Raw genomic sequence first — 20,469 nt, forward strand, 5'->3', positions numbered from 1 at the left:
GTCACGGATGCTCAGTTAACTATTTGTCGGTATACTCGTATTTAAAGAGAATGCCATTAATAATCATAGATCGTCGCCATCACACACTACTGATACAACTTAATCGCTCAGCCAGCCATATTGAAGTGAACTTTCTGCCCTATTTTATAACTGAAAACGAACCGAGCGGCCGCGTGCATAGATCTTTTGAAGATAGAAAATCTAAAAAAAAAAGCACGTAAATAGCGAGACCACTGCGTTTTATTTGCACGTCTGATTCGCAATGCTTTTAAAACCGGCTCTTATGCATAGTGACCTCTTTGTCTCTAACAGCTGCTGCTCTTCCGACTGTGTTTCTTTTTCTTTCCTCTCGCAATAGCTGCCATAACATTATGCCCCGCAGAGCGCCTGCAGGTGCTGCTAAGTATTCGCGTCCTTGGTCCGAATGGCGCGTCAGCTCTCGATGCGCTGTAGCCAAACTCGGCACGACAATCTGTGCCAGAGTTCAAGAACGCGCCGCCGTCTGGTCGCGTCAGTTCAATCCCTCGAAACGACCCACTTCCGAGCGAATTCAACGCGTCTGACGTCGTCGGTAGCCGACACAGCGGCCAACCAATCATGGCGCGCGGATCGGAACGCGAATGAGGTTGCAGTATGTGGCAACTCATTGCGCACGCGCGAAATGCTCGGTGCCGTTGGCTCTTGAGAGAGAGAGAGAGAGAGAGAGTAAAACATCTTTGTTGTTAATATTTGAACGGCGAGAGCAGTGTGGGAGGAACCCTCAGTCCAGGGTCCCTAAGATGATTCCGAGAGCACGTTAGTTTTTACGCGACGCGGCATTCAAGGGCTGGACATATCCCGACGTTTCTTTCTTTCTTTCTTTCTTTCTTTCTTTCTTTCTTTCTTTCTTTCTTTCTTTCTTTCTTTCTTTCTTTCTTTCTTTCTTTCTTTCTTTCTTTCTTTCTTTCACTCACTCTTCCTTTAGCACCCATAATCTATGTCACTGGTTTCGTGTCATGTTTGACGTGTAAGCTAATACAAGTTGGGGTCCAAGTTTGGGTCCAAGATGGGGTGAGTTCCAAAAGAAAACTCAACCCTAACAAAAAGACAGACATACTCTGCACCTCATAAAGTCGTATATATACTGCGCAAAGCAGATAACGGCACGACGCCGACGACCACGACGAGTGCGGTATGACGACGACGGCACGAGGACAAGGACGACAACAACGACACCGGCAATATATCTTCTGTACCGAAAGTTGACGAATCCTATCTGCGCATTTATATCAGCCTGCCCACGGGAACGATGCGCTGGGCATTGCAGCGTCGCACTGCAGCGTAATGCGCAAGCTAGGTTGCATAGGATGCCACGTGCTTTGTGCAGCACTAATTGAGTTCGTTTTCTGCGGATTCGAACGGGCGTTCCTCTGAGGACCAAGCCGGGTATTCCGCCTCGTGAGTCTCCTGCAGTGTATATGCGGAGAGCGTATATGTAGCAACATATACGAGTATTAAGAGTTGTTAAGACAGCTGAACGAGAATGCGAGAGCGAATTAGAAAGTATTTTGCCCCTATGTTTTTATTAGTCAAAGTAAGGTACATACAGGTAATTACAAATATGCACACTATTCTTCGTCGATCCTTTTGCACCATATTTCCACATAGTCCCCACCTGGTTGAGACACTTGTCCCGTCGCAGCACCAAATTTGACGTGCTTCCTGCCGTCAGTCGGCGAGGCACGCGGCCTCCCCGAACGCTCATTGTCATGCAAGTCTTCACGGCCTTTTCGCGAACTCACAACACCGCCACCTCACACTTCTCAAAGCGAGACACTTTTCGTCATACGTGGGCTGCATTTCCCTGTGGATTTCGGTGGGCGTTCGTTCCCTTGCTCCATAGAAAACGAATCGCACTTCGCTGCTCGTACGCCGTGGACGTGCGAAGCACAACCGGCATCTTCAACGAATTGACTGCAGCGCCGTGGCGCGGAGCTATCGGCAGATAAGGCGAGGCCGGTAAAAGAAAGGGCCACCGCTGGGAATGGATATGTTGGCTTTGCATTCACAACCGTAATTTGGCAATTAAAAAATAGAGGCAAAGACTCTCTGATTCGCCCTCGTACATATAAAGTCTACTCCGTATCCCAAAGCTCCACTGGTGTACGTTATACACTCGAAATGCTCTTTCGAAAATGACACATATTGAAACACGTGAACAACATGCGGGACGATTCTGGAAACACTCTGCGCCTACTGCAAACATTCATCGCCTGCCGTGACTGTACCTTGGGACAAAGGATATCAGGCACAAGATGCTCATGGAGGCCAGACTCAAAACTAATGTTGCAGGCTACTGCTCGTTGAAAGGACGCAAATGCTCAAACTCGTTGTTTCAGTAGCTGCGTGCCACAGGGCTGCGTACGTTTATTTGAAGTCAAATCTGTGTCATTTTTTACTACGTGTGGCCTGCGGCTAATCCCCTCAAAGGAAAAAAAATGGCTGTGGCTTAGCTAAGGTTAAGCCCAGGATGCGAAGCATACTAGCCTTTATTTTAGTTGTTGAACCACTGTTTAGCCTGGTGATCGAACTGCTGTTGCTTGGCTATATTTGGTTCGGCTAGACGAAGAAACAACTCATGCGTTACTCTGCTTCGCCTTCAAGAGTGGAACGCGACAGCGTTCCCGTCGACCCGCCAAGGGGTGTAAGACAATGGGCTACGGCGCAGCGACTACGCGCCCCGCATTGGACGCGGTGAGCGTCGAGCAACGCAGCGTTCGGCGCGGCAACACAATGTGCGCCTGAGCAAGCGACGCACGCCTGAGCCTTAGAAACAGCTCGTTTCTAAGGCAACATTGCATTCACTAGAGGCGCTTTTGTACCGCTTTGAAGCATCGTACTCGTGGCTCAGTGGTAGCGTCGCCGTCTCACACTCCGGAGACCCTGGTTCGATTCGCACCCAGCCCATCTTGCAAGAGTTGAGCCAAAGCCCTAGAAACAAGCGCAGCTGCTTATACACCGCCGCGACGCTGCGAGCGACGGCGCGAGTTGAAGCACCGTTTCTCCTCTGTCGTGACGTCACGGCGTCACGTGGTCAGCCTTGAAGGCGACGGCGCGAGTTGGAGCCCCGTTTCTCCTCTGTCGTGACGTCACGGTGTCACGTGGTATGGCATGGGTCAAAGGTCATTGAAGGCGACACCGCCGCGGCTGAGGAGCTGGGTTGAGCTCTCGTAATATGCTTCGCATAAAAAGAGTATATGCAATTATCCTCGAGCTGCGACTAACACTCATCTTGCTCTCTTCCTAGTTTATTTCAGCGAGGTTGAATTGCAATTTGTTGCTGAAGAACGCTCTCTTTTTGGCAGCTTGCTTGTTGAACTAAAAAGAAAGAGAGCGCCGAGAAGGCGCTGTGAGGTCAAAGAGGGAGTTGGCGCGGGAACTTCAAAGAAAGCAAGATACTAAGGATAAGCCGTAAAGCAGTTTAGAAATGGATAAATTGTCATCCACCCGAGTGTTGCACGAGGCTACAAAGGAAACAGAGTTTTCACAACAAGTTTCTCGATTTCTCTCTTTTACGAACCTTCCTCCACCTTGTGGGCTTCCGCCGAACTGAACTGCTATAAAATAGTACGGACAGATAGAGTGTTCTTTGAAAACCCTTCCAACTCTTTGTCGAAACAAAGTTGATCGTTAGCGGCGAAAACGGAGGCGAAACTTTTTCTTCGTGAATTTCGCCCCAAAACCGTCACGCTGACGATGTCACAACGGCGTCATTAAATTTTTTTTTTAATTTTAGCGATGTTTTGGCGCATTGGAAATGTTTTCATGCAGGAACATTTCGGAAAAGTCAGGTTGGGGCTTTTAGTCACTTTCCAATATATCTCTACTTGAAAGAAAGAAAGAAGCTAACTATAGTGCCGAACAGACACTGTCGAAAGCTGTGAGGCCACAGGTCTAAAGACGGTCCGGGAATATTATCGGGACGTCCTTATCAGTTTCCCGTATCCTCGCGCCACCATAAGACAGGTAAATAATTAGCGAAAACGCGCGCGGATCGAAGCGCAATGTGAAGAAGGAAGACAGCACACCGGCGCATATGCCCTTCGCCTTACCCCTTGATAGACTTGGTCTGGACTTTACAGGTGCTGTTCTCTCGTATGGAGCCTCGACGCTGGGATTGAGTTACAGGGATGCTTGCTCCGTCGCTGAACGGTCCGTTGTTGAGTTCAGCCGATTTACTTGTTAAGTGTGAATCATTCCTCCCCCCCCCCCTTTCTTTTTGTACTCTTCAAACTTTTACATGCAATTTACCGCCTTACGGAATCGTTCACTCTATACATCAGTAACTAAACTCTTTCCCCATATAAATTGGAATAATCCATCCATTTCTTGGCAAATCCCTCACATATGAGCCATATTTTTACTAGATAACGACAATAGCGTCGTCCCTCAATCTGCGAGCCTTTTCCAAAACAAGCTGATATCAACTCGCCCAGTTCACTACTGTTTTCGAGACATATATTTCAGGCTCTAGATATGCGATCTACCAGCCGATTAAATAAAACGCGAGGTTTGGCGGCAATACGTCTGTCAGGGGGGAAAGGGAGCACGTAAGCAGAAGGAAGCAGAAATGTGCACCAACCCAGAACTGCAAAAATTTTGACGATGTTTCGGCTTCCGTTTAAAATGTTTCATCGGCACTTTGGCTCGCGAAATGTCATTAAAACTTTCACAGTTCCTCGTCGCTGCGGATTTCTGCTTTCTTTGGCCGACCATAACGTAGCGGTTCCTTTCTCTCGATTTCTTTCCTCTCCTAGCTTCTAGCACCCGCGACCGACCGGTGGTAACGCAGGCTGATAAGGGAAACGTAAAAAAATAATGGATAGTAAATCCTATATAGCGCTGTTTCTCTACCCTCGCCGTTTATGGCGCAGCCCGACGCCTGGCTCGCGCACATCTAATTCCGGGGGTATCATACATCGAAGCCTTTTCGCTTTTCATTCTGATCTCGGTATTTAGAGGCCCCTCTCTGACAACTCACTGCTCTCCTTCCCGGCTCCCCTTTCCCGCGGCCAGGTCTGTGTCCGTTCCGATTTCGTTATTTAGAGGCCTGACTTTATTCACTGCTCTCCTTATTTTTCTCTTCCCCACAACCAGGTCTGTGCCTGATCGAGCTGGTCACGTGGCAACGTCCCTGCCCGGACTCCTTGTACGCCTGTCTCTACCGGTGGGCGGGAGAAGCGGCGGCCTTTGCGGCCGGCTGGCTGTCCCTCCTGCACCAGGGGGCCGCCATTGCTTGCGTGGCTCGTCTGCAGAGCAGCGCCATCGACGCACTCAGCGGAGGCGCCCTCGCCAGGGCCTGGCAGGTGAATCGCTCCCGTCGACAAACATGCCCTGCGTGCCATTGGAAAACTTATGGACTCAGTCTGGTTAACCTCCCTGCCTTTCCGTCTTCCCTTCTCTCTCTCTCTCTCTCTTACGTTCGCGGAGTCGCGATTCCTTTTCTTGTAGAACGCTCTGTAGCCTAAGAACACCGACCTGCGTATACTGGCAGCGACGTGGCCGTCTGCCTGCGTTACCCGCATTGCCTGCATAGTCGCTCAAGGTGCAAGTATGTGTGCTTATGCGTGCGAAGCTGATACAGTTGTGCGGTGCGCTTGTGGTAACGGTCAGAAGCAGTCGCAATGCTGAAATCGTCTGCTGACTTTGTATACGGTGACTGCTATTCTTATGTTCGACATGCCTTACAACATGCTATAGTTGCAATGCTGCGGATAATGTATACTGAGCTCATAAGTGTCCTGAACAGAATTTTTAACAGAAAGCTTGCCCTCCCCCCCCCCCCTACCTGATTGTATAGGGTCATGATGCCGAAAATGAAGCCCATTGTAAGTGACTCAAAGGCCCACCTTGGTGGTTTAGTGGTTATGGCCTTCTGCTGCTGATCACGAGGTCTCCAGTTCGAATCCCAGCCGCGGCGGCCGCATTTCGACGGAGGTGGAATGTAAAAACGCTCGTGTATACCTAGATTTAGGTGCTTGTTAAGGAAGCCCAGGTGGTCAAAATTAATCCAGAGTCGCCCACTACGGCGTGCCTCGTAATCAGACAGTGATTTTTGACGCGTAAGGCCCGATATATATATATTTTTAATTGAAACTCGAGGGGCACGCGTACAAGTGAATGCAACTTAACTGCCTCACGTACGGACGCAGAAACACTTTCCTGTGGCATAGACTGCAACATGGTCTGGTCGAGTGTGTTTAAGTGGTCGGATAGCCGTCCCACTGAGTCGATGCCATTGGGGTGCTTCCTTCGGAATGGAGTGAACACCTTGCTAGTGGCGCTCGTTCCCACAGATGGTCGATTCATTCGGTTGACTGAATCGGAAAGTTTCCAGGAGGAGCTGCGTGCTGTGACGTAACATTTCATTGACCTCTCGGAGGTGAGGCGTTTTGGCAAGACTGGCATTCTGTGTAAGTCGTCTAATGTTCAGTGCCTCAACGATTTGCTTAACTGTACGATATTCGCTAGCATCGCGGTCCGTGCTTTCGTGCCACCTCACCTCGCACGCGTGAAGGGCATTATCACTCCAATATACTCCATCAATATCACTCCCTAGGCTTTCTTGAAAGGTGCTCTCTACGGCGGGTGCTGTCTCTGTCTACAGATGCAATAGGTCAGTGGGTGATAACCGAGTTCCAACTGAGATCGTTATTGTATCGTTAGCCGGTTTAACGCGCCCGTCTGAGGTGAATGTATGGCCGTATTTGTTCCGCGTGGAGGCGTTGACACCTATACCACTGTAGTGCCGAAACTGCTGGAGATATGGGCACAGTGCGAATGCCTGCAGATCTTCAGTGAGATGCTGCAACTGTGGCGGCTTTCGCTCCGCATCAGCCTGCGACGTAGATGCACGAATGCGTTGCTTGTGTGAAAGAACACATAGGGCTACGGATAATAACTGTCCTGCGCGAGGCCGTGAGATTCAGGTGCTTCACATTGCCAATAAACGCCATTGTTCCCGTGCGGAAGCAATAGCGGAAATTAAATAGCGTGATGTCGGTTACGCAGCCGTTTCATCCCGTCAGTCCACGTCTCTAGAAGCCACAGTTTCGGCCGCTGTAGCCGCAGCTGTTGACAAAGCAATGCCAATAGTCATGGCGCGTCTCTTCAATACGTTTGCCGAAGGTATTACCGAGATACTAACTGCCAAATTCAATAGCCTCCTACAATCCCACTCTTCTGCTGCTGCCCCAGCTTTAACTGGTATTTCTGCTCATCATTGAAAAGAAACCAGCTTTGACAGTTCGACAGGAATTGGGTACGGTACTTCCCTGTGCACTCCGCCATCTACGACTGCGGGACCCATACGCTCATTTGGACACATGAGGCTTGGAATCATTAACAATAGATGCAAGAGTTCCCCGCTGTCTCCGACTGATTCTCCTAAATATAAAGCGAAAAAAGGAAAAAAAAACAATGAACACCACAAGCAGGATGCGTTGCGTGCTGCTGTGGAATCATCCACACTAGGATCACCGTTGCATCAGTAAAAATGTTTCAATGCATTTGCCGCTCCATCTCCTCCGGTTACGTTGACCGACTTCATCTAGTTCATAAGCTAATTCCAGATGCTATTTTACTTCGGGAATCATGGCTTTCGTCACATCAGCGATTTACTATTAATAATTTTCGAACATTTCCTCTTGATCGCTCTGGTAGAGGCGGAGGGCTGTTAGCTTTAGTTTCATCCCCAAAAATGTATCATAATGTAACTGTTTCTTTTAAACGTGTGTGTCCAGACTGCAAACTATTCGGATTAGATTTTTTACTGCCTGGTTGCACTGCGTTTACAGTGGTTAATGCGTACTTCCCGAACGGAATCAAGTGCACTCATCACCTGGACTCGCTGTACCTGTAACTCGTTCAACTGTAATGCTTCTGGCAGGAGATTTTAATTCTCACCACACTTCTTGGGCTTAGAAAACGGATGTTTGTGGAAAAAAGGTCGTGGAATTGGGTGAATTACAATCATTTTCAATGTCACAATTCAGGTCGAATTGCTTTTCTACGTGGGCGATTCTCATCTGCATTAGACCCGACATTCTCGTCTGCTCGGATGTCTGTTTCATCGTGGGATACCTTTGACAATGTAACAAGTAGCGATCATTTACCCATAACGTTTGAAATTATGCTTTCACGTCACGCTCCTATTGTACGGCAAAGACGGCTCATTAATTATAAAATTTATAAGTCAGCGATAAGTTCAGGGGTGTCATCTTTGACTACTCATGATGATCAGCGGAGGCCTGACTCAGTGGTACTACTTTTTAATTCTGCGATTCAGCCCGCTGAATTTACGTTTATGTCTGGCAGTTCGCCGTCAAACTCATCTTGGTGGCATGAAGCATGTACAGGCGCTTACAGGCGAAGAAAAGCAGCATGGAAAAGTCTCCAACATAATCATTCACCAAAAAATATGATTGACTATAAACTCTATGCAGCTCTGTTTAATAGAACTGTGGCAATAACAAAAAATGAACAAAATAACGAACTGAAGACACCGATCGGCTCCTGGACCAGACCGTATCACAACAGCTATGATTAAACTGTTATTTAACTCTTTCCCTAATGAGCTTTTGAATATAATCAACTGTTCACTTCAATATACATGAATCCCGGACTCTTGGAAAATTACAAAAATTGTGCTTTTACTTAAAAATCAAAACCTCGAATATGTCTTGGACAACATTTGGCCAATTGCCCTTACTTCGAATCTAGTAAAAAAAAATCTGAAAAAATAATTCATGCCCGGCTCAATGAATTCACTTGTTCCCAGGGTATTCTGTGCGTGAGACAAATAGAATTTAGGCCTCAATGTTCCATATGGTCAGCTCACGTCAATTTAGAAAGCCGCATTCAATTCGCAGGACTATCAGCAGAAGTTTCAGCTTTGGTAACTTTAGACATTGCGAAAGCAAATGACAGTGTCGAGCATGGAATTTGAATTTCTAGATTAGCGAGCTGTGCTGTTCCAGACTATCTAGTGGCCTGGATAGAAGAGTTCCTTTTTGATAGACAATTATTTTGCTTCAAAGATGGGGTTACATCGGGTACATATAAACAGTTGAGAGGTGTACCACAAGGATCTGTTCTTTCTCCGCTCTTATCTAATATTTTGTTATCGGCTATCTTAGTTCACCAGGATGTGCAACTTTATCTCTTTGCTGATGATATTGCATTTTTCTCCTCCTCGCGCGATATCAATATGTTACGCCAAATTTTGCACTCTTGTTTGTCTGTACTCGAGTCCTGGTTGGACGGACTGTCATTTTCCCTTAACGTCAAGAAATACTCGTTACTTGTGTTTCCATTGGCAAATCCCGTTTTCATTTCTGTTCATTATCGAAATTAGCCGACACCGCAAGTTGCAGTGTTGAAGTACTAGGGATAAGCATATGATGGTACGCTAAACTGGCAGTAGCAAATCGAAACAAATACAAGTAAATGGGAACGTGCAATGGGATTGTTGCGCCGTTTCAGTAATAAAAAGACGGGTATGTGTAGGGCTTCGTTGTTGATGAGTTATAAGCTTTACGTCCACCCAATTCTCGAATTCGGCTGTGCTCTTTTTTTCAGGATTTGCTGCATACAAGCGAAGACCTTTAATACTAATAGAAATGCAAGCCCTGCGTCTATGTCTTGGGCTGCCACGTTTTGTGGCTAACGAAGTGCTTTATCTGGAGGTAGGGACTCTTCCTTTTCAGTCCATATTTAAGCAACTCACTGTGCTAACCTTTCTGAAGCTATACGATGCACCCTTCTCCAGTTTCCAATCCATCATCATCAATTCTCCCGATTAATTTTTCAGAACACATTGGTGGCGTTATCGACAACCACAAGTTTTTTTGTTCAGACGCTGTTATCAAAACTTGATGTTCGGCTACAGTGTCTGATTTCTTCAAAAACAAATTCGTTAAAGGTGAAACTGATTTTTTATGACATTTTTCCAAAACACGCCAAACTTCTTCCGGCGCGCAGACTTGGTCTTCTTCAAGATCATCTTAGTAAATTTCCGTCTCACTCGGTTATTTCTACGGATGCAACACAACATTTAGAGAAGGCCGACATTAAGCTGACATCTTTTCATGTCAGCTTAATGATCTTTTGCTCTCTGTCTCGCTGATTATACCCTAATATTTCTTGCAGACTTTCTGGCAATTATTCTAGCTATGAGAAAATTGGGTCCGCAGAATTCTAAAGTGATAGTTGTTATTGATGCGATCTCCGTTTGTACTCATTTAACTTCTAATAATCGGTCACAGCTTTTGAGCATATTTTCGACGCTGGCCCCGAACATTTTGTATGAAATACGCTTCGTCTGGGTACCCGGTCACAGTGGAATCTTTTTATATGAATAAGCTGACTCGCTTGCATCCTTATCATTAAATGGTCCAGTCTTAAATATTATTCCTGGTTTCACTTTTATAACAGGAGCTAGATTTAGACGTATGTTATTTTGAAATTGTAGTGAGTCATCCTTACTTTCCGCAGATGATTTCCAACACCTAAATTTTCGATGGAACACGAGCAAATGCCTTTCACGACAATGCGAAGTGACATTAACAAGCTTCCATTGTAGAATTCCCCGCCTAAATTTTTACCTCCATAGATCTGGTTTGTCCTTAACTATCATCTGCTCTTTTTGCATTGAACCAGATGATACTATGGACCATTTCTTTCTTTCTTGCCGCCGCTTCTCTGCCCTCCGCAGAATGTTTCTCTTGTTTCCAACTAGTAAGCTAAGCTTAGCGCTTAATACACCAGACATCTTGTCCTTCGGCGCCTGTCAATTAGGCACAAGTCAAGGGTCAATGATTCCTGCTGTACACAAGTTCATTGAAGCGTCAGGAAGGTTTCGCTGCTAGAGTACCGACTGTGGGACGCTTTACTTTATTTTCATTATATTGTAAATTTATATATATATGCCCTCTATAAATTTCTGTTGGCATGCCTAGTGCTTCGTTTTGAGTGTATGCCTTTACTCGCTTTTGATATTTTATTAGATGCATTCTTCAATCGACCCAGTGTGGCCAATCCCCCCTGTAGGTACTAGCCATGTTTTGAGGCAAAAACAACAATACGTTCAGCTAGTACCAGGAGGGTAATGTAGGACAGCCTTGCTTGATGCAGTGTTTGCTTTGAACGTTTCTTTTTTTCACCTTCTCTCATTAGCACTGTTCAACCCAATGGAAACGTAATTCTAATGCGTGTTCTATTCATTCGTTTCCGTCAGGCCCTCGGCTCGTACGACCCCGTAGCGCTGGCGCTAGGCTTGGTTGCTGCCTCCGTGGCCGCCGCGCCCCGACTGCTGTCCTCCTCACGTGAGCCAACGTGGCTTGGCATGGCGCTCATCGCGCTGTCACTGCTGTCGGCGCTCTTCTTCGTCGCCATGGGATCCGTGGGCGCCACCGCCGCTCCGGGCAACTCCTGGAGCTTCGCCATGCTCATGCTCAGCGACAGTGCGCCCACGGGGGTCAGTTGAGTAAAAGCCTAACCACCTGTGCTCTCATGACCTGTCATTGTAGGCGATGCGAAGATGCGTCTTCGGAAGAAGGCGAGTGCATCTGTCCAGGTGATCAACAATGACCGAACAAGGGCAGCCTCCAGAACAGAGCCTTAGCAGGGGAGCTTCAGCACTGTTCTGCCACTGTTCCTGTTCTGCCACTGTTCCTGTTCTGCCACTGTTCCTGTTCTGCCACTGTTCTGCCACGTCGAGCTTCCATGCTCCTACGAACTCTTGTTTAGTTTTTCTCCGAAGCTTATATTAACTGCGCTCCATGCGCACTCAAAATGCTGTCACAAGAGTTCTGATGGCGCCTCACACAGTGGCGCATCCAAGAAGGTATTTTTTCTTTCGGGGGGGGGGGGGAGGTAGTGGGAGGTGAACATGGGTGTTGTCTAATGCCAGGTATTCGGCACACATAAATTTCGGGCTGGGAGCACCCCCCTCTCCCGTGGTTACGTCCCCCGGCCTTACCGCCATTCTTTTATAGTTGTCTGCAGCCTTTGCAGTCACCCATCGTTCTCGCTGCAAGAGATGAGTGACCGCGTACGTTCTCGCTTCCAGCTCCTGTCCGGTGCGGCACTCTGCACGTACGCCTTCATCGGCCCGCACACGGCGCTGCGGCGCGCCCCCGACAGCCCTCAGCCGTGGCGGGACCTCCCCCTGGCGCTGGGTCTCAGCACGGCGCTCACGTTTCTGCTCACGTTCTCCATGGCCGTCGTGGTCACCATCCAGGCGCGGCACGACACGGCCCGCCCGCTGGCCGCCATGCTGGCCTCGTGCTCGGCCGAGTGGGCCGGCACCGCCATGAGCGCGGCGTCGCTCCTGGCCCTGGTGGGACTCGCCCTGTACGGCCTGCTTCCCTTGGGCGGCGCCGTGCGCTCGCTGGCCGCCGACGGGCTGCTCTTCCGCGGTCTGGCCAAGACGTCGAACGCGGGCCGACCGGTGGGCTCGATCCTGGCCGCCGGGGCGCTGGCCGCCGGGGCGGCGCTAGTGGCGCCCGTGCCCAGGCTCCTGGGTCTCATGGCCGTCGGGCCGCTGGCCCTGAACGCGGCCGTGTGCGTGGCCTTGCTCCTGGCCCGCTACCACCCGGCCAGCCGGACTGCCTACGACCTGATCGGCGACGAGTCGCCCCCGGCCAAGGAACGTTCCGCCACCGGCAACGGCGGCGGCAGCTCGCTGCCGGCGTCGTCGACGACTTCCCCGACCTCCTCGGCGTGCTCGTCTTCGTCCGAGGACGAGGAGGACATCGACGCCCTGGTGCGCGAGTACCGCGAGCGACTACGCGTGGCGGCGCTGACCGACGGACTCCTGGCCGGAAACGGCGGCAACTCGCTGCGCGAGCCCACGTCGGCGACGGCGCGGCGCGCGGACCTGGCCGTCTCGGGCGTGGTCGCGGCACTCGTGGTCCTCTCGGTGGCCATGGAGGTCGGCTCGAGACTCGAGGGTCGAACGACCTCCGTCTGCGCGGTGATATCGACGCTGTGCGCGGTCGCGGTGGCCGCTCTACTTGTGCTGCTGTCGCGGCAGCCGCAGGCCCAGCTCGGTCCCAGTTTGTTGCACGCGGGGGCGGCATTCCGCGTGCCCATGGTGCCCTGGCTGCCCTGCATCGGGGCCTTTCTGAACGTCTGCCTCCTGGTCGACCTGCTCGTCTCGGCCTGGCTCATGTTCGTTTGCTGGCTGGCCATAGGTCAGTACCAGGTTACTGAGAACGTTCTCGCTCCAGAACCTGTCGATGGGCACTCGGAGAAAAGAATTTACGAACGTGGCAACAAGACACCAGCAGCTCTCGAGCAATATCGGTTCCGGGTTCACTTAGTCGTGGTACATGCCAGGATTCTCCATGGCCTACCGTAACTATGCATGAGTCTACGCTGCTCAAGGTTGGCGTTAACGGTAGACCCTAGAGGGAAGTGGTCGTGTCACACAGTATCATGACATGTAAAATGCCTCGGAACAGTGAGAGTTCTAGAACCGCTTGCTTGCCCACGAGTACAGAGGGAGTGCAAGATTAGTTGTCCAGTACGTCCTGGTCATGGGGTCATTGAAAATTGACACTACGAGAACTATCTGAACCAGACGAGCCTCGGCGCTACTAGTTTCGTGTAATACCCGTGTCCACTGGTGCGGAGCTTTCCAAGAAAGAGAGCACGTGATAAGGAAAGGAGAGACACGGATGCTAACTGAAGAACATTTCAGAATGGCTACCCTGTATATTAGAGGTTGGATTGCGCAACATTTTACGCAACCCTGTCCATTTGGTATATAGAGGCATTAAAGATGAAAGGTGTCCGGGGCTATACGTGGGAGTTGTGGCACACAGTCTGCCGAAATAATCAAGTGCCAGAACAAGAGAAACTTCTGCTGGGAGCACACGTTTCGACAAAATAATTCCCTTATGTCAGGGAGCCCTGCCGAAGACAAGTCCCCTTGTCAAAACGTTGGTTCAAGGCTGAAGTTTACATTTCTTCTTTAACGAATGCTTATCACTTCAAGACTACACCTTCCTGTGACCTCTTTCCCTCGTTCAAGCAGCCTGTCAAGGTGCCACTCTGAGGCAAAGAGCACCTCAGGTTGTCACAGAGTCACAGTCGGTCGCACAATCGGGTCACAATCAATGGAGCAGCACGTTTAAAGGGTCACTAAAGATAAGCACTAAATCAGTTTATATTCATAAAGTGTGCGCACAGAACTCTATTTTCGTTGATTTCGCGGTGATGGGTTGTTTATTAGATGAGAAAACGTAGGTCAAATTTCATTTTTTTTTTCAAATGTCGCGCCGAAATCTTAGGGACGGGGTCAGTGGTCATCGCGAATTTCTTCGAGTATTTCTTCACATTTTGACCGTTGTGTTTTGGTAAAAGCTCTTCAACGTTTAGTAGTCTTTGGTTCCTTTAGAAAACATTGTATAGGTAGTCGATTTTTACCGATGAAAATTTATTTAGGCCCAAACAGACGTCGTCAAAATATGTGACGTCACGACATGCTCTTGCGGGAACGTAAAGGTCGCTTCGCCACCCGTCTCTCCTTTATGCTTCTTTTATGGCTTACCAAGCGTCTTCCAGCAGTAAGGGTGCCATTTGTGATACTGTAGAAGTCTAATTTACTCACACAGCTGAAATAATTTTCTCCTTTAGCAAGCTCGCTCGCGCCGATGTCGATCAATAACTGGGGAGGTATTCCGCAAGCGTCCACCTAGTGTACATGTCCACTTCGTCTGCTGTTGAAGTTCTGATTGGTTGGGCTCGACTACGCTTGCGCAGCAACCACGCAGGCGCGACAGCCAATCAGCGCTTCAGCAGCAGCAGGCGAAACGGGCATAGTCCACCAGGCGGTACTCTTACGGAACACCTCCCCTCTACAGCACGTGCGGCACCATTAAATTCGCGGCCTCCCGCCTCCCGCCTGGAAGATGTCTGGAAGGCCTCCCGCTTTCCAGACGTCTACACTAACCCCAACTGCCGGTGCTGTGACACTCACCCGGCTACGCTTCCGCATATGCTGTGGGAGTGCCCAGCACAGTACACACAGACTAACACCGCGACTCTCTCGTCGAGGTTGCATGAGGCTCTGCGGAGCTCCGCCCTCGACGACCAAAACCCATGGGCGACCCAGCACGCCCGCGAGGCGGTGGCGAGGCAAGCCCTCGACGTCCCCTCGTGGGAGGCTTAGGTCCGGTCATCGTAAAGTGCTGGTTGTAGTACAATAAAGGTTTATTCCTTCCTCCTCCTCCTCCTACATGGCGCGTGTGGTTGGTTCTCGCAGGCGTGGCCCTGTACCTGCTGTACGGCATCCACAGCTCGACGGCCGCCTCGGAGATCCCGCTGCCGACAGCGGCCGCGGTCGGCTCTCCCCGGCAGCCGTCGCCCAAGATCTCGCTGCAGCCGCTGGCGCTGCAGCCGCACAGCATCGTGTCGCACATCGTGCCCTCGCACCGGAGTCACCCGGGCAGCCAGCGGAGGCTCGCCGAGCTCGACACGGTCTTCATCCAGCACTGATCTCGGCGAGGCCGCCACGCATCCGCCTCGAAAAAGGCTAGTTCGGCGGCAGCCTGCCCCGTCCTTTTATTGCGTAAGCAATACGGCTCGCACTTTCGGCCCATCGGTGGTCGTGGCGCCTCCTTACGCAGCTGCGCGTCACGTGACCGTGTGACGTCACGCCAGACCGAGAGACGGGGCCCCAGCTAGCGGCATCGATGGTGGAGGCGAAGCCTTGCGCGCCGCTGCTGCGGCGCTACCGAGAGAGGGCGCTCGCTGGTGTGACGTCAGGCTAGGAGGATAAATGGGGCTACAGCTCGACTCCTCGCAGTGGTCGGCGCGCTGCCTTGCGCTATTCGAATGATGTATAGCCATAAGTTAAACAAAGGGCAACCATGTCCACACCATCAGCCGAACCAAGGCGCAGCCAAGGGTATTGCTTTCGCAATCTTCCAGGCTTAACCAAGCTAAGCCTTCAGCCAATTTCTTCGAGCTCTAGTACGTTTCGAGATCGGTTCTGATACGTTTGGGAGTTTGTTGGAGCGCGCGAAGAAGTAGGTAACCGAAGCGCTAAGCGTACCACGACATGGAAAAAACGCCCGTTGCCGTCTGTTTGCCGTTTCACTTGCTTAAGCAAGCGGCAAGCTGTCACAATCATTATAGTTGTCATAATTATCGATCTTTATGAACACAAAAACCTGTAGGGAAAATCGTGCCGGAAAGCAGCACAACAAGAGCTGTAGACGCCGTATTCTCCGTCGATAACTTTTAAAGGATACTTTTAACCTCCCGTGACGTAAAGTTCAGCGCGATGTGCGAGTGGAGCGACGGTCGTCTTGTTTGCTGGTTTACCCGATGAAAGCGCACAGAAAGTGATGCTCTCGGAACTGATTTGCCGAACACGCACCCACCATGACACCTCAAACCGGTGGTGGTATGTCCAAAGTTTACCGATCGTCCTACATGGAAAAAGAAATAATAAAAAATGAAGGATTCTTACCGCGCATTCCCCCAGTGTTTTGTGGAAAGTGCGCTCATTTTCGCGTCCCTTAAGCGTCAAGTTAACGAAGTTAACACGACCCTATACGCAGAATTCTTGCATCTATCTTTTGACGCCACGGTGCAACGGAGTAAACTGAACTCTATGTCATGAACTTAAACAGAGTTGTAGAGACTGTTATGAATTATTGATATCGCGTTCATGGATTCTGCGTTGCCATCGATTGGTTGGATTCACTGATTGATCAATCATCGATCTCTTTTCGCCTCTATCCCGTCTATAAGCACGCTTTTGCAAGTTTTAACACGAACTAGCAACTCGCCATGATAGAATGACCTGGGCGAATTAAAGACGCGAATAGTCGAAAGATGGGCCACGAGAAGTGCATACGTGCGCAGTAATCCTATACAAAAGGCTGCCACCCATCATCGTGTCCCTGTTTTCCTGCGCAGAGCACAAAACAAACCGAACTGCTGCGTCACCGGGAGAGAACCAAGGCGGTTTCCCTACCTCTCCCCCGGAGCCCCGGCAAACGTCCTCCGGCGAAAGAAACGGTCTGCGCAATTCGGACATGGGCCGCGCCACCTGCGGTCCCGCCGAAGGAGCCGCGACGGCCCGGGACCCGCTGAGCCAGCGCCCCCCGGCGACCCCCACGACTGCCGCCGCCGACCAGCAATAACCGAGGGAAGCCCGGGGGGGAACGAAAACGAAAGAGGGGCCGAACTTTCGTCCCCGTTTCTTCCTGTCGCGACAGCGCCGTCCGAATAGTATATATATATGTATATCTCAGTTGTGCTCTGGAACGACGACGTTATAGTGACGCATGCAGCTGCATCGCCATCACTACATGTTATAGACTGTTTCGCGTTGTCCCGTCCCTGACACACACATACGCGAGCGCGCGCGCGAACACACACACACACACACACACACACACACACACACACACACACACACACACACACACACACACACACACACACACACACACACACACACACACACACACACACACACAGACACACACACACACACACACACACACACACACACACACACACACACACACACACACATACACACACATACACACACACACACACACACACACACACACACACACACACACACACACACACACGACGAGAGGTCGTTATTACAGTTAGACAGAGAGGTCGATGTAAGCAGAAGGAAAAGACAAAAAAGCGGACGTGTCTCAGCGAAGGACAAAGTTCGGTGACTTCTGATAAATGTCGGGACTATTTATATAGCTGCTGCGTTTGAAGAGTGTTCCAGAAATGGGTCAAACAAACAAAAGAAGAAAGGGCGCCCTGCTCTGATCGTTATGAGGTGGTCATGCTGTGAAAGACAGAAAAGAAAAAGCGAATGTGCATATGCGACTTCACGTTTTTTTTTAAATATTTTGATGGGAAATACGCTATGGTTTAGTTCAGCAATCAACCTTGAGCTCTCTTTCTCTCTCTCTTGTGCTCCCGTGTTTCGTCTAGAACGAACTTGCCGAGTTTCGCACCTCTATATAGCGAAAGGCACCGCGAACGTCGTCATAATTAATGCCGGCGTTATGCCTCCTGTCGAGTGGGGTCATTTACCATATGCTTCCCTCCCGAGTTGAACTCAAACATTTGACTAACAGTACGTGGCACAGTGTTTGAAATGTGTAGGCACTAAAAGTTAAATATCTCGTCAGGCGTGGCTGGTCACTTGACTAGTGACAGAGTGAGGGAGGGGGAGTATGGGCAGGCCCCATCCAACACAGATATTCCGGGGGGGGGGGGGTGAGGGGGAGCGCGGGCACGGTGTGCTACCCCTTTGCTACGCCACTGCTTCATGCGTAAAAACAAACTGTGTTCTCGTCGAACAACAGGTTTTTCATCTTTGACTCCGTTTTGAAGTTCTCTCTATCGCGTTGTCCCATTTGATGACTCTGAGTGGGGGCACCAGCGAGGTCGAGGGTTCGTTTCAGGGCCACGGCGTCTGCATTCCAATGGGGACGGAATGCAAGGATGCTCACGAACCTTGCTTTGGGTGCACGTTTCTAGGTGGTCGAAATTAATCCGGAGTCCTCCACAATGGCATCCCTCGTTTCTGGACGTTAAACCCCATAATACGACTTAATAAAGATATCTCCGCCCAAGCACTCCCTACAGGTGGTTAACCAGCGAAGTTGAAACGTGGGGCCCCGGTGTTTATCACTGGGTTAATCCCGACGGTTCCTTAAACGACGACTGCCGGATCCTCGGTACGCAGTTGCTGCTTGCGCTCGGCTGCACGAGCCTGTTCTTGTGCCCGGGCTGCAGCGTCGGTACGGCGTAGACGAGCTCGTTCCGGGTTCTGCTCGCAGCGTTGCTGATCGAAAGCTGCCTGCTCCTCAGAAGTACGTATCACGCGTGGCCTGCCCATTACGGAGCCGGAGAGAAACTGCTGCGCGCTTGCTTGCTTGGCTGCGACGGAGAGCAACGACGTCACTACTGGCGCAGCCAATCGTGCGCTTCTCCCTCTCTCCTTTTTTTTTCTTCGCGCATGCACATGGGGGTTGCGCCAGAGGAGTTTTCGGCGGACAGGCGACAGACAGAGGGACGAATCGGCTAGCCACATACAACTTCGCTGTAAAAAGAAAATATGAGGTAAATTTGCGTGCCATAAAACCACGCTCTTGTTTACGCCGCACGACGCAGTTGGGGATTAGGTTTCTTTAGCGCGCACTACTATCTAAGTATACGAACGTTCTTGCATTTCATTTCACCCTCATCGAAATGCGGCCACCGAGGCCCACATCGAATCGAACCAGCGACCTCAGCCGAGCAGCGCAATGCCATATATCCGCTGGGCTTACTGCGGCGGACGCATAATTTGACTCTTGGTGTACACAAAAACAAGACGCATTTCTGAGCAAAACAAATGTGGATGTCCGTGCATTGCAAAAAAAAAAAAGATACTGTGAAGTGTGCGAGCAGTAATCTCAGCGCGAACGCTTTCAGAACTTGTCAAGCCTGCACAAAAATGCTGTTTCATTTGCGTTACTTCATTTGCTGCTTCCACAACCAAGGGAAAGTCGTGCCGCTGCGCGAGCTAACGCCGCAAAGCGACAATCGCTGTCGATCGACCAAACCGTTGGGGTCTGCGCCGTTGCGACTCTGGCGGCTGGCTACGCAGTGCGGAGTTAATTTTGACTTCCATTTCTTTTTTTCTTGTTTGTTCGCGAGAAGAGAACGAAGGCACTCAATTTTCTACCAAAATCGTATCCGCGCCTCTGTAGATCGTCCCAGTCGCGTATACGGGAAGCTTCCCACCGCCCCGGCGAAACGATTTGCTCCCGAAAAAAGCCGACAATGTTCGTTTCCAGGAATGTGCGAACTCTATCTTTTTTTAAAATCTTTCTCCTCGTAGTCTTATTTTCGGCAACCCATCAAAGCGACGGCAATTTGCTTCTTCTTTCACTTTCACGAGGCTTACTTTGCTGTATTGCACATTCCTTTAGTTCACTTACGATCGGTTTCTCTTGTAGTTTCATTTATCCTCTTTTGTTGTTGTTCTCTTACTACCTCCCTGGTGCCAAGCGAAGGGACGCACGCGCAGTTGAGGACGGCAGGAAATTAGGCGGGGCGATGAAATTAGCAAATTCGCAGCCGCAAATTGGAATCAGATAGCGCATGACAGAGGTAAATGGAGATCGCCGGAAGGGGCCTTTGTCCTGCAGTGGACATAAAGATAGGCTGGTGATGATGATGACCACCACCCGACTGCTTGGTCTAACCCTCATGGCGTGCGGGTTTATGCCACATTGGCGGGAAGTCATCATCGTCGATAACGAATCTGCAAGCGTCGCTGTCGATTTACGCGATCGCTTCAAGGCGACAAAACGATCTCCCGCATGCGAAAAGAATCGAAAGAGAGGAAGAAAGAAAGAAAGAAAGAAAGAAAGAAAG

General features: G+C 50.1%; 1 protein-coding gene across 1 annotated transcript in view; it reads left to right on the forward strand.

The window, feature by feature from the left end:
- LOC135899865 (cationic amino acid transporter 2-like) overlaps positions 1-17,568 on the forward strand; it is a 98,964-nt gene extending 81,396 nt beyond the window's left edge. The window contains exons 2-6 of the mRNA XM_065429259.1: positions 5,137-5,345; positions 11,276-11,515; positions 12,110-13,235; positions 15,311-15,579; positions 16,975-17,568. Coding sequence (XP_065285331.1) covers positions 5,137-5,345; positions 11,276-11,515; positions 12,110-13,235; positions 15,311-15,543 — 1,808 coding nt within the window. The 3' untranslated portion in view covers positions 15,544-15,579; positions 16,975-17,568. The remainder of the gene's footprint in view (positions 1-5,136; positions 5,346-11,275; positions 11,516-12,109; positions 13,236-15,310; positions 15,580-16,974) is intronic.
- The last annotated feature ends 2,901 nt before the right edge of the window (positions 17,569-20,469 follow it).

The sequence above is a fragment of the Dermacentor albipictus genome, chromosome 2 (genome assembly GCF_038994185.2).
Source record: "Dermacentor albipictus isolate Rhodes 1998 colony chromosome 2, USDA_Dalb.pri_finalv2, whole genome shotgun sequence".
Lineage (NCBI taxonomy): Eukaryota > Metazoa > Arthropoda > Arachnida > Ixodida > Ixodidae > Dermacentor > Dermacentor albipictus.